This window comes from Peromyscus californicus, unplaced genomic scaffold, assembly GCF_007827085.1.
Source record: "Peromyscus californicus insignis strain IS unplaced genomic scaffold, ASM782708v3 Scaffold_7__1_contigs__length_154581171, whole genome shotgun sequence".
Taxonomy (NCBI): Eukaryota; Metazoa; Chordata; class Mammalia; order Rodentia; family Cricetidae; genus Peromyscus; species Peromyscus californicus.
Window position 1 is genome coordinate 9,259,663 of NW_026294595.1, and position 13,279 is coordinate 9,272,941.

The following is a 13,279-nucleotide window of genomic DNA, read 5'->3' on the forward strand; positions in this document are numbered from 1 at the left end:
CTCGAGCCTGCCAAAAATTAATCAATCCATCAAAGCACTCAGGAGGTTGATGGAAGGTGATCCTGAGTTTGAGGTCAGTCCAAGCTACATAGTAACACCCTATCTCAAATAATTTTTTTTAAATTTAAACAACCACACTCAAACAAATAAAGTGATAAAGAATAAAGTTTAGGCAGGGTTGGGAATGTAAGCCACTGGTGGAGCACTTGATTTAGCATATGTCAGGCCCTTAGTTGGATTCCCAGGAAAATGAATGAATGGATAAATAAAAAGAAAGTGCAAATGAACAAATTGAAGCACTGGATTAAACTACTACTAAAGTAATTTCCAGTAGGGTCTCCTTACATAAATCGTGGAAGCTGAATGTCGCCCGGGTACCGATCGGGAGGGCCACATGTGAGCCTTTTAGGGTTCGGACCACACTGAGTCGCGAAATTCATTTATCTTGAAGACAGGAGCCAGCGTTGTTGCCTGTGCATCTGCAGGGGGAGTGTCCGTGCTCCACCTCCCCTGACTCCTAGGCCACGCCCCCACACGCCGCAGGGCCTTCGATTGGGCAGCTCCGCGGAGGTGTGGCCGGAAGCGGCGAGGCTGATTGGCAAGCGCGTGGTGCTCCGGAAACATGGCGGAGCGCCCGAAGAAGCGTCCGTGTGGCCCGGTAAGTGGCAGCCCGTGGGGTTCCGGGCAAGGCCGGGGAGCCGCGGCGTCTCACAGTGGTGTCGACCTGGGTGCTCCCTCCTAGCTGCTCGCCCGAGGCCTGAGCTCTCGAGGTTAGCTGGCCCGCGCTGCATTCCTCAGGGCGACGGTGCTCATGCTCGTGAGCCCTTTCCTGGCTTGTTTCTGTTTCCTAGGGCAACGTTGTGGATAGGCCTCTCCTCCCCTTTCCTCAATTTCTCCTTTTATTCTATGGGAATTCATCCCCTAACTTCCCGGTTGCTTACTGTGCCGGGCCTGACCCCAGGCGTTGAGCACAGCGTGTCACTGTGTACTCCTGCCTAGTTTGGGGAATTCAGAGGGCTGGAGGCCAGCAACGATGCTCCCCTGTCTTCCTCCTGCTCTTCCAGGGTGAACATGGCCAAAGGGTTGAATGGCGAAAATGGAAGCGGCAGAGTAAGTAAGGGCTGGCTGGCGGCGGGCTGGAAAGAGCGCTGAGCCCTCCCTTCCCCCAGACCACCTAATGCCCCCGCCAAGCCGTCTCTGGGTGTCCATCCAGTGGAGCTGCCCTGGCAGCCTCCTGGAGCCCAGACTGGCCCAGTGAGAGGGAACTCTCCTCACTATGCCAAGGCCCTCTCCCCCCACTAATTCTTCTCCCAGAGAAAGAGGAGAAAAAGAAGTGGAAGGACCTCAAGATAATGAAAAAACTGGAGCGGCAGCGGGCCCAGGAGGAACAGGCCAAGCGCCAGGAGGAGGAGGAGGAGGAGGCTGCTGCCCAGAGGAGCGACCAAGGTAAGCAGCTGGGTCCTGGGGAGGACGCAGGTTGTGGCCTGAAGCCGAGCCTCACAGCTAACTTGCTGCCTTCCGTCGCTCCTCATTCCCTCTCTCTGTCTCTGTTTTCTCCTCTCTCTCTTTCCCTTCCTTCTTTTTTCTCCCTCCCTCTCTCTTTCTTCTTCTTCTTTTTTTCCTTTCAAGTGAGGCGCTAAAGATTAAACCCAGAGCCTTCATTCATGGTAGGCATTCTCTCACCAAACTACCCTTGGCTTGCACCTCTTGAGCCTTCTGAGTGCTTTAGTTACGTTTTAAATTTAATTTCATAATGAAAATTTTTCTTTATTTTCCCATTATATCTAATACATGCTGAAAACGATACAGAAAACTATGAAAAAGAAAGAAAAACTGAGCAGGTTGTGATTGTGGCTTGTTCTAACATGACTAGTGGTGTGGCAGGAGAGAGCCTGTATGTACAGTGTGACAGCCCTGAGTCCTGGGTATATGCTTCTGGACCTGGCTTTCCTCATCTCCTGTTACTGCCCTGAGTGTTCCGTGACAGTACATTTACCCTAAGAGACCATCTTTTTTTAGTTGTGGTGATACACACAGCTGTGATCTCAGTACCTGGGAGGCTGAGGCAGGAAGATAAAGAGTTCAAGGCTAGTCCAGGGCTCGTAGTATCCTTTTTCACAAACAGAAAGAATCCTTTTTCACTGGTGGGTGTGTGAGAGTGGGAACATTGTACCCTTTAGAGCTCAGTAGCCACCAGTGGGGCTGTTGAACATGGGTTCAGGGGCCCTGGAAATGATGTCTAAGTGTTACCTCTTTCTGATAAGGAAACCCCAGGAGGGAGAGAATGTGGTGGCTCCTCTACAGCTAGGCAACCTATCTCCTGTCTCAGCCACCCCACCACTTAATGTCACTACAGACAGAACACTTATCCGACTTTCCTGGGGGACAAACCATACTCATGTAAATGGGGAGGACTCTGGTTCCAGGAGCCTTCCACTTGTCTGGAGATGCTCATGGCCTTCAGGTGGTGAAGTTTTACAGATACATCCCCTCTCCCCAACTGAGAGCCAAGTTCAGACCACCTGTAACATATAATACAGCACAATGCCTTGTGAGTTCTTGTTACTATATATTAATAACATGTTTAACACAGATAAAAGGGGGTTCTTTTGTAAATATTCCAACATTATATCTGATGTACGTAATTCCCTCACTAGGAAGACTGATACAGGAAGATCATGGGTTTGGGAGTAGTCTGGGGACTAGATAGAGTAAGACTCCCCCATCCCAAAATAAAAAACAAACCACCACACAGTCAGTGTTGTTTGATTTTCGTTTGGGACTGCCAGCTCACAAATAATGACACGGAGACTTCTTATTAATTATGAAAGCTTGGCCTTTGGCTTAGGCTTGTCCCTAGCTAGCTCTTAAAACTTAAACTCACCTGCTTCTATTAATCTACGGTCTGCCATATGGCTTTTTTTACCTCTCCTCCATTCCGTATGTCTGACTTGGTCCAAGGTTCACTGGCATCTCCTCTTCCTCTTTCTCCCCAGAAATCCTGCCTATCCTCTCCTGCCTAGCTATTGGCCATTCAGCTCTTTATTAAACCAATCAGAAGGTACCTTGGCAAAGACACATCTTCACAGTGTACAAAAGGATTATCCCACAACAAATCAGTGACTTACACAGGCTGTGTATGTGTGTGCACAAATGTGTACATATTTGTTTCCAGTCAGGGTTGATTGAATCCGTAGGTGGGGAAACTACAGGTAGAGAGGGCAGACTTGATGCTTCCCGGGGCTTGTGTGATATCAAATACGTATTATATTTTCACTGGCTTTTTAAGATTTATTTATTTGTGTGTTTTACATATATGGGTGTTTTGTCTGCATGTACATCTGAAAACCAGAAGAGGTCATTAGATCCCATGGGGCTATATTACAGTTGTGAGCCGCCATGTTGATCTCAGGGCCTGTGTAAGAACAGCCAGATTTTAGCTGTTCTTATTTACATTTGACAGCTGGTAAACTGAGGTATCTTAGAGCAGAGCCAGGATCCAGATGTAGGCCAGTGCTGCTGACCAATGCTTGGCCTTGTTCTCCAGGCTGCCTTACTTTGAGAAGCCTTGGAGACTTTGGTCCATTTCTTCCTGAACAGATTGGAACCTTTAGAGAAGGGGTGGAATCTAGTTTGCTGATCTCAAAGCTCCTCCCAGTAAGACAGTTCTCTTACTCTGACCATGGGGGCAGACAGAGCAAGGGAGGAGAGGTCCACAGCCTGTCAGGTTGACCAGGAGCACCCCTACCCCTGCTAGGACGGCCTTACACTCTGAGCGTGGCCCTGCCGGGCTCCATCCTGGACAACGCCCAGTCACCTGAGCTTCGCACCTACCTGGCTGGCCAGATCGCTAGAGCCTGCACCATCTTCTGCGTCGACGAGATCGTGGTGTTCGATGAGGAGGGCCAGGATACCAAGTGAGAGTCTTCACAGGGAGGGGAGGGCCACCAGGGTTGGCTGTGACTTGTTCTGTCCCTTGTCACCTGCCTGGCTTTTTGACAGTGCCCCGCCTGGAATGCCCACATTATAATCCTTAGTTTTGTCGAGTCGAGGACTCTCACAGTGGGTGGGAGCCGCTGTCAAGGCAGCTGCGGTTGGATTTTTTTCCCTTGCTGCTGGAGATGGAACTCCGGGTTTTGTACTTGTTCTGCCACTGAAGCTGCATGCCATTCAGCTCTTAGCTCCGGTGTGGCTCCTATCTAATATTTATTTATTTATTTATTTATGGTGCTTGTGTATATACACACCAGTGTGGTTGTGGAACTCAGATGACAACTCGGGCCGGGCAGGGGCAGCGCGCACCTTTAATCCCAGCACTCGTGAGGCAGAGGCAGGTGAATCTCTGAGTTCAAGGCCAGCCTGGTCTACAGAGTGAGTTCCAGGACTGTCAGGGCTGTTGACAGAGAAACCCTGTTTCAAAAACCAAAACAATAAATAAATGAAGAGGACGACATGCAGGAGTCAGGTGTCAGCTCTCTTCTCATGCGGGTTCTGGGCTTGGAATTTAGGTTTTCAGGATTGGGAACAGGAGCCCTTAACCCGGTAGGCCGTCTCTCCAGCCCAGCACGGGAACCTTGAGCCCTGTCTTTGTCTTCCCAGGACTGTGGAAGGGGAATTCAAGGGAGTTGGCAAGAAGGGGCAGGCGTGTGTACAGCTGGCCCGCATCCTGCAGTACCTGGAGTGTCCACAGTAAGTGTGAGGCGAGGGTGGTGTTCCCTTGGATGTCGCTGGGAAGCAGCCTCCCCAGGGTGGTCCTGACAGCTGCCTTCCGCCCCAGGTACCTGAGAAAGGCGTTCTTCCCCAAACATCAGGACCTGCAGTTCGCAGGTATGGCTGGCGTGCCCGCCCCATTTCTCAGGGCTCATCCTAGGCACTGGGAAATGATCTTGCCCCACTTACCCCAGTGGGAAAGCAGGCCTGAGAGTGCAGGTCTGGACCTGACATCACCCTCCTGACCCCCACAGGGATCCTCAACCCCTTGGACAGTCCTCACCACATGCGTCAGGATGAGGAATCCGAGTTCCGAGAAGGCGTTGTGGTGGACCGGCCCACCAAGGCAGGCCATGGCTCTTTGGTCAACTGTGGAATGAAGAAGGTGGGAATGGAAGGCAGGCTGTGGTCTACCTTGAGGACACTTGCTCACTGTGGAAGACAGGCAGGGACATAAGAATAGACCTGGACTGTAGGCCTGTTGTGAAACACCAGTTATTGCTAACTGGATCAGAGAAGTACCCAAAGTAGAACTTAAGAGATGAACTCAGGGAAGCTGGAGAGGTGGCTCATTGGTTAAGAGCGCTGGTTGCTCTTGCAGAGGACCCAGGTTCAGTTCCCAGCACCCACATGGCGACTCACAAACCAACTGTAACTCCAGTTCCAGGGGATCTGATGCCCTCTTCTGGCCTCCGTGGGCCCCAGGCATGAACATGGTGCACAGACATGCATGTAGGCAAGACACCCATATACATAAAATAAAAATAAAAGAGAGATGAAGTCATGACCACACGCAGTGTTGTGGTGTGTTTATTATTTATTTTTGTTACTGAGATTTAATCATGCTCTGTTGTTGAAGTACATTCTCAGCTTTGCTGGTTTGGGGTGAGGCGATTTTTTAATTTCTCATTTTTAGTGTACATGGGTGTGAATGTGTGTGTAAGCATGCACGTGCCAAGGAGTAAATGTGAGCTCAGAGAACGACTTGACAAGTGTGTTCTCCCCGCACTGTGTGAGGAGTGAGCTCTGGTCATCAGGCTTGGGGGCGGGTGCCTGGTGAACCGTCCGACAGTAGCTCTTGTTTATATATAGTCTCCTGGTCAGCAGATGAGGAGGCTGAGGCTCACAGGAGTTAAGTGACCCCCTCACACTCCGCAGCTAACAAGTGGCCAAGCCACCACATGGAGGAAACCTATGACTTCATCTCTTACCCAGGGCTTCCATCTCTGACCAGTGCCCTGTGGTAACTGTTCTGCATGAATGGTCTCTCTTAACAGGTCCTACTCAGTGCCAGAAACAGGGTGGCGGGCTGACCTGGCACCACAGTTCTCGGGGGGGTCTCTGAGAAGGTTGGCCCCTTTGGAGGTGTGGCGCTCATTTCCTCTAGCTTCTCCACAGGAGGTGAAGATTGACAAGAAACTGGAACCTGGACTCCGCGTGACCGTGCGACTGAACCAGAAGCAGCTCCCCCCAGGTATCTGGAAGCTTCCGTGGCCCTTACAGTTGCCTGGCCTAGAGCCTCCACCTACCTCCTGGTCTCCTTGGTCCTCACAGCCTGTTTTATTCCCCAGAATGCAAGACCTACAAGGGGACAGTCGTGTCGTCACAGGACCCCCGCACCAAAGCTGGTCTCTACTGGGGCTACACTGTCCGGCTGGCCTCCTGTCTCAGTAAGGCCGAGTTCCTTCCCTGAATGTCCCTCTGTCCTACCAGATGGGTGTGTGTCTAAGTGGTGCCATCTCTGGTCTCCCTGAACATCTGTTCGGATGCTAAGAACATCTGAGAGCAGGACGTGCTTGGCCCCCAGCTGCCATCCCAGCACTGGGAGGCCAACAAAGGGCTCTCACTGTAAACTTGAGGCCAGCTCAGGAAACAGAGCAAGACCTTGTCTCAAACACCAAACCAGGAAAGCCCTCTGAAGCCAGGGTCAGGCTGCTGACCATGGTCCAGGGCTTGGGAGCTCCTCCTCGCCCACCCTGTGTGCTCCCCAGCCCAGGCTTCAACTCCACCATTCCCTGCCCCCAACTTCCCAAGAGCAGTAGATGGTCCCTTTACCTGAGCTCTCAGCCACCTTGCAATATGCTAGAGACACAGCCCAGAGCAGCACCCCACTGAGCGGCCCCACCCCCAGGTGCCGTGTTTGCTGAGGCTCCCTTCCAGGATGGGTACGACCTGACCATTGGTACATCAGAACGTGGCTCCAACGTGGCCTCTGCCCAGCTGCCCAGCTTCAGGTGGGTGCTGCTTAGGGCAGGGACTGGGCCCTACTGTATATGGGTTTGGGGACCTAAAGCTCTGGGGACTATCCAGTGGAGCCTTGAAGTCAGTGACTCCCTGTCTCTGGGTACCAGGCATGCTCTTGTGGTGTTCGGGGGCCTCCAAGGGCTGGAAGCTGGAGTGGATGCTGACCCCAACCTTGAAGTGTCTGAACCCAGTGTCCTCTTCGACTTCTACGTCAACACATGCCCCAACCAGGGCAGCCGTACCATCCGCACTGAGGTGAGCCGCAGGCACAGGCACCCGGTCCTCCTTGTGATCCACCCTAGGTGCTTTCTCCCAAGATTTACTTATGAGTTCATGTACTTCTGCACGTCAGAAGAGGACATCAGATCCCACGAGACTACAGGTATAGACGGTTATGAACCACCATGTAGATGCTGGGAATTGAACTCGGGACCTCTGGAAAAGCAACCAGTGCTCTTAACCACCGAGACATCTTCCGAGCCTCAGCCTAAATGCCTTTTCTGAAGGTGGGGTCCTTACCACAGCAAACTCGTGGCAGGGACAGGACACAAGAGCCATAAAGGTTGCAAGTCCTGGGCCAGTAGTAGTCCCCAGGTACCCTGTCTGTCCCTGTTCAGGGCCTCTGCTTCCTTGGTGATGTCCTAGGCCCCTCTGGGTGTCAACAACATTTCTGTGCTGAGGAAAAGTGTCCCACAAGAACAGAGCATCTGCCGGGCGGTGGTGGCGCACACCTTTAATCCCAGCACTCGGGAGGCAGAGCCAAGCAGATCTCTGTGAGTTCGAGGCCAGCCTGGGCTACCAAATGAGCCCCAGGAAAGGCGCAAAGCTACACAGAGAAACCCTGTCTCGAAAAAAACAAAAAAAGAACAGAGCATCCATGGGATCTGTGCAACCATCCCAGAGGCCAGCATAAAATGATGTCCCTATGGGTACCATGTGGAGGAGGCTCTGTTGCTCCATCGGTCTCAAGGGTGGTGACTGTAGGTTGATAGCCCCAGTCTGCCTGTCCCTGAGGCCCTGCCCATGTCACTTACTACTGCTCAGCCAGTTGGAAACAACTGCCCATCATCTTCTTCCTGGCTCTTGAAGAAGGCCCCGGCTGGGGCTGGGGCAGCTGGGTAACTGCCAGGTCCCAGCCAACTTCTTTTCTTCCAGGAAGCCATACTCATCTCCCTGGCTGCCCTGCAACCTGGTCTCATCCAGGCGGGTTCCTGGACCACCTGACAACTTCATGGATCCAGGATGCAGAAACAGCAGGAAATGGAGGATCACCAGGAACAGAGATGGTCAAGGCTTGTCTCCAAAAATAACCATCTTTAATATGAACCAGCCCCATCTCCCCAGTGTCTTGAATCCTTCCCCCTCACTTGCTGCCAGCAGTGATGGCCTTGAGGTTCCCGGCACGGGCCAGGATGTTGGGCACGAAGAGCAACCCCGAGGCACGCTCAATGCTCTCGATGGGCACGAGGAAGCGCTCCAGAGGGAGAGTCTCGTCTACAGGGGCATTGGGCATCACGTAGGAACGCAGCTCGATTTGCCCACTGGTGGACTCCAGGATGAGCACCTTGAAGAAGTGCGTGGGCACTGCCACATGATTCTTTCCAATAACCTGGTACTTGACGTAGGACTTCCCATCAGCCTCTGTCCTGTGGATAGACCCAGGCACATGTGGCCAGGAAGCAGGGTTGGACACAAGGCCACCTCTTCCAGGAAGCCTTCCCTGACCTAACTTCCAACAAGAAATTTATTTCCGTGCCTGGTTGCCTCCTTGGGCCGGGGAACTCTGTAGGGTGGGGACCAACATTTAACCCTCTGTTTTTCTGCCCAATACTGGTTCAGACGGAGTGGGTGGCAATAAATGCTGCTAGAGGAATGAGCTCTCTGGACCTTGAAGTCACATGCAGTCATGTGACTACCACCTGTCCCCATAGGCAGTACACCAGGCAAGCAAGGGTGTGAGGGCCATGACAGTGCAGTCCCAGCCCGGGCCTGGTATCAGCACTGCCACACTGGATGGATGGGAGCGTCCAGGTTCCTCAGCAGCAGCCATGCCAGGCCTGAGCTGATCACAAGGCTCTCCGATGTTCAGAGGAACTTAGCTCGCCTGTCGGGCAGGGCTGACCTTGGGAAGGAGTGCTTCAAGCCCAGCACAGGTGAGAGCCTGGTGCAGCGACGTGTCAAAAGGGGAGCAAAGGCAGACTTGGGGCCTAGCAGCTGTGGACACAAGAGGGTTCTAGGCCACCCAAAGGTCTCTGGCTGCAGTGAAACAGCCCAAGGTCGGAGAATAGGATTGGAAGGCCCTGTCAGCCACAGACTTACCTGGGCAGGAAAAGGGGCCCTGTGCAGACATAGACATTTTGGTAAGTGCGAGTCAAGCTGCGGCTGTACTTCTCAAGGTTGTTCCAAGCATTCTGGTTGAGGTGCGGCACCTGGTGGGAGAAGCAAGGCTCAGTACCACACCTGGGCCCTTCTTTGTTAGGAATACCCCAGGTCCTAAGGAGACGGCCAAGCATGTGGAGGACGAAGGCTCAAAGAAGGAGTCACTCCTTGAGGCTCTGTGACTACAGGGGTTGAGTGTTTGTAGGGCTGTCCACTGCTAGCCACACGCCATCCGTTCCTAGGCACTCCAAATCTCGTAAGTTTACCCCAGCTCAAAGAACCGGGGACAGAGGGAGCATTAATCATTTAGAGATCCCCTAGGTCCCTTGACAGGCCTCAGAACAAGCACTGGGGGTGGGGTGGAGGTGGGGGGCATGCTCTGTCCATCTCCGACCACTGGGTGGATGTTCCTAGTTCACCTATCACAACCCTCCTGGGAGCAGGTGCAGTGCTAACAATGTGTCCAGGGTCATGTGACTGGCACCAACAGCCCAACTTCGTGCCAGCTGTTTTCCTGGCAGCTGCTGCAGGGGCCAGCTGGGAACACGGAGTAGGCGACCTCCCGGGTTCCCTCCGGAAGTACACTGGGTAGCTTACAGACTGGGAGATAGGAGCGCTGTTTCCCACAGGAGTGCTTCCCAGCACTCCGTCTAAGTTCAAACCCCGTCTCTCCCGCTACGGTGCACGTGTAAATTCAGACCTAGGCGCTGCAGTCAGGCAGGTGCCCGGGGACCACGGCTACCTGCGGGGCCACGTTGCTCAGGTAGAAGGTGTCGTCCATGGCCCGCTGGCTCCAGCGGTGGTTGGCGGCGGCGGCCAAGTGGCCGCGGTCAAAGCCGCTGCCGCGGTAGTCCGCGTTGGTGGCACGGTGGTATGCATGCACAGAGTCATCCTCTCGGAAGTCGCAGGCGCTGCGGTCGCCCTCCCCGCGGAGCCGCTCAGGCCGCAGCTGCTCCAAGACCCAGAGCGCACCGCGCGTGCGCGGGTCGTAGCTCAGCACATAGGACTCCCGGCTCCGGAGCTGCGCCACGCCGGGCAGCCCGTACTTGGCCAGTTCCCCGGTGCCACCCGCCGGCCCCCCAGGCAGCGCGGGCAGCTCGGCCGCTACCACGGGCAGCACCGGCACCCGGCCCAGCAGCCCCGGCGCTATCCCAGCCCGTCGCCGCCAGTGCTCTGCCGCCGCACCCAACCCCGCGCCTAGCGCCAGGGTCAGACCGACCCGCAGAGCGCGCATGGCCTATAAGAGGACGAGCGTGGTCCCAGTGCAAGGCGCAGGAGCATCGGGCGACCCCTAGCGCGTGTCCTCGGGGCCTTCCTCCGCCCTTTTTAGACACGGGCCGGGGCGTGACGCCGCCCGACCTGCTTACAATTGGTCGCTGCCAAGTCTGGCTCCGCCTCGCCGTGTGCGTCTCCGGAAACCTTGCCTCCTGCAGGGCGTTTAGCGCAGTCCCAGGGCCGAGTATTTAACCTTCACACAGGCCTGGGAAGTCTAGTTGCTTGAACAGGACAGAAACCCGGATCTGTCAGACCCCTCCTCTCCACTCAAATGAGCCAAACATTTCTCTCCATTGGCTGACAAAAGGGCGCAGGTGCAGGCTGAAGCTGCTGACAGCCGCCTGAGGCTAAGGTTGCTAGTGAGGTCGTAAAAAGCAGCTTGAAAAGCCTATACTAGGGTCATACTTTTCCATTTTTTTGTTTGTTTTGTTTTGGTTTTTCGAGATAGGGTCTGTGTAGCCCTGGCTGTCCTGGAACTCACTGTGTAGAGCAGGCTGGCCTCAAACTCACAGAGTGGTGGGAGTAAAGGCGTGCACCACTACCGCCGCCGCCGCCGCCGCCGCCGCCGCCACCACCACCACCACCGGCGCCGCCACCCACCACCACCACCGCCACCGCCACCGCCACCGCCACCGCCACCGCCACCGCCACCGCCACCGCCACGCCCAGGTCTTTTCAACCCTCTTAAAGGCTGAAGTATGTTGTGTAAGGCAGTGTTTCCTGTCCACAGAAGCTGGACAGTACTCAACTCTAGGGGGTGGATAAGAATATTTCCTGCACACCAGATGGAACAGTATTTAACCTACGAATATTTTAAGACAGCAACTTGCCTACCACTTATTAAAGTGGGGGAAAGAACAATACGAGTGTGTATCATCAGAGCTACAATCATTAGCACGAGACAAAACCAATTATTTATTAAGCATTAAATTGGAAAATAGGGGATCAGCAGGTGCTGGAAGACAGGAGGGCACTGGAAGGAAATAATAAAAATGCACAGCATATACATATGGAAGTGTTATAATGAAACTCACTTTTTTGTTTGCTTATTTTTTCAAGACAGGGTTTCTTTGTGTAACAGTCCTGACTGTCATGGAACTTGCTTTGTAGATCAGGGTGGCCTTGAACTCACGGAGATCCACCTGGCCCTGACTCTGAGTGCTGGGATTAAAGAAGTGCACCACCACCACCCAGTTGAAAGATATTTTTGGGGGCAGGGGAGCAAGCTTAGTGGGTAAAAGCATGACTGATGACATGATTTCCATCACTGGAACACACATAGGCCTCAGAGGCAGCAGCTCACATCTGTAATCCTAGCATTCCCAAACTGAGATTTGAGGCCCAGGCAGGGGCCTACAGTGCACAGCACAGTGGATGAAATAAGAGACCCTGCATCGAAACAAAATGGAAGGAGTGAACTGACTCCCGAGTTCTTACTACAACATGTGTATACCTGTGCATGGGCTGGCACAAGCACACACACAAGCACACACACACATTAAAGAAAGGCTAATGAATAGTAATTGGGCATAGTGACTCTTATCTGTAGTCTCAGCACTAGGGAGGCTGAGACAGAATTACCATGAGCCCAAGGCCAGCCTGGGGTGACTGCCTTAAACACACACACACACACACACACACACACACACACACACACACACACACACATACACACACACAAAAGCAGAGTAGTATTCAATGTGTATCTATACCATTTTCTCTGTCCATTCATCCACTAATGGACATTAGATTTTTTGGTTCCTGTGAATGTTACCAATAAATATAAGAGTGCTTTGGGGGCCATGTCCAAACAGCATCCCCCTGTCTTCTGACAGCTACAGTTCCAGGCTTCAGGATTAAGCCTGCAATTCATTTGAGAGTTGATTCTCTATGTGTTGTAAACGTTTCATTTTGCTTTTCTGTGTGTGGAAATCAGTTCTCTCAGCACCATTTACTGAAGACTGTCCTTTCTCCATTGTGTTTCTGGCTCCTTTGTCAAGGCAACTGATTACAGGGGCTGGAGGGATGGTTCAGAAGAGCACTGGCTGCTCTTGCAGAGGACCTGGGTTCAGTTCCCACTCTCCACAGGGTGGCCCACAGCCACCTGTAACTCCAGTCCCGGGGAGTATGGTGCCCTCTTCTAGCCTCCATGGGCACCACGTACACATACAGCAGGTAAGCACACATACACATAAAAGTTTAAAAGGTTGATGTCATATTTTTTTCTTTCTTTTTTTTTGGTTTTTCAAGACAGGGTTTCTCTGTGTAGCAGCTCTGGCTGTCCTAGAACTTGCTCTGTAGACCAGGCTGGCCTTGAGCTCACAGAGATCCACCTGCCTCTGCCTCCCTAGTGCTGGGAATAAACTCGATGTCATCTATTTCTGTCCACATCGTGCTGTTTTGATTACCATAAACTAGGATTTTAAAGTCAGGTGGCCTTCAGCTTTGTCCTTTTGCTCACAATTATATCAGGTACTTGGGATCTTTTATGGTTCCCTAACACATTTTCAGATTCTTTCCTTTTCCTGTGAAAAATGACTTTGTGTGTGTGTGTGTGTGTGTGTGTGTGTGTGTGTGTGTGTATGTGTGTGTATGTGTGTGTTAGGACTCATAGGCTCAGGCAAGCAAAGCAGATGCTCTGCCACTGAGCTACACTTCCATGTCACAGTAA

At 52.9% G+C, this 13,279-nt stretch overlaps 2 protein-coding genes across 8 annotated transcripts; one reads left to right on the forward strand and one right to left on the reverse strand.

Annotated features, from left to right (window-relative positions):
- Nucleotides 1–571: 571 nt before the first annotated feature.
- On the forward strand, nucleotides 572–8,284 carry Spout1 (SPOUT domain containing methyltransferase 1). Of its 7 annotated transcripts, none has more exons than XM_052725320.1 (12): nucleotides 573–658; nucleotides 1,065–1,110; nucleotides 1,315–1,446; nucleotides 3,758–3,917; nucleotides 4,600–4,689; nucleotides 4,778–4,827; nucleotides 4,965–5,095; nucleotides 6,109–6,184; nucleotides 6,282–6,380; nucleotides 6,842–6,944; nucleotides 7,062–7,209; nucleotides 8,110–8,284. In XM_052725320.1, exons 1-12 carry the CDS (start codon nucleotides 623–625, stop codon nucleotides 8,176–8,178), a joined length of 1,140 nt encoding a protein of 379 aa, XP_052581280.1. In that variant the 5' UTR covers nucleotides 573–622; the 3' UTR covers nucleotides 8,179–8,284. The 7 variants fall into 7 exon arrangements, with proteins under 7 accessions (XP_052581277.1, XP_052581280.1, XP_052581276.1 ...); XM_052725316.1 differs by lacking the exons at nucleotides 573–658; nucleotides 8,110–8,284 and adding exons at nucleotides 694–770; nucleotides 2,997–3,061 and having other exon boundaries at nucleotides 7,062–7,823; XM_052725317.1 differs by lacking the exon at nucleotides 8,110–8,284 and having other exon boundaries at nucleotides 572–658; nucleotides 7,062–7,823.
- On the reverse strand, nucleotides 8,249–10,665 carry Endog (endonuclease G). The gene is made up of 3 exons (XM_052725321.1): nucleotides 10,076–10,665; nucleotides 9,274–9,383; nucleotides 8,249–8,600 (listed from the first exon to the last, which is right to left on the reverse strand). The coding sequence occupies exons 1-3, from the start codon at nucleotides 10,565–10,567 to the stop codon at nucleotides 8,318–8,320; spliced, it is 885 nt and encodes a 294-aa protein (XP_052581281.1). The 5' UTR covers nucleotides 10,568–10,665; the 3' UTR covers nucleotides 8,249–8,317.
- Nucleotides 10,666–13,279: the final 2,614 nt, after the last annotated feature.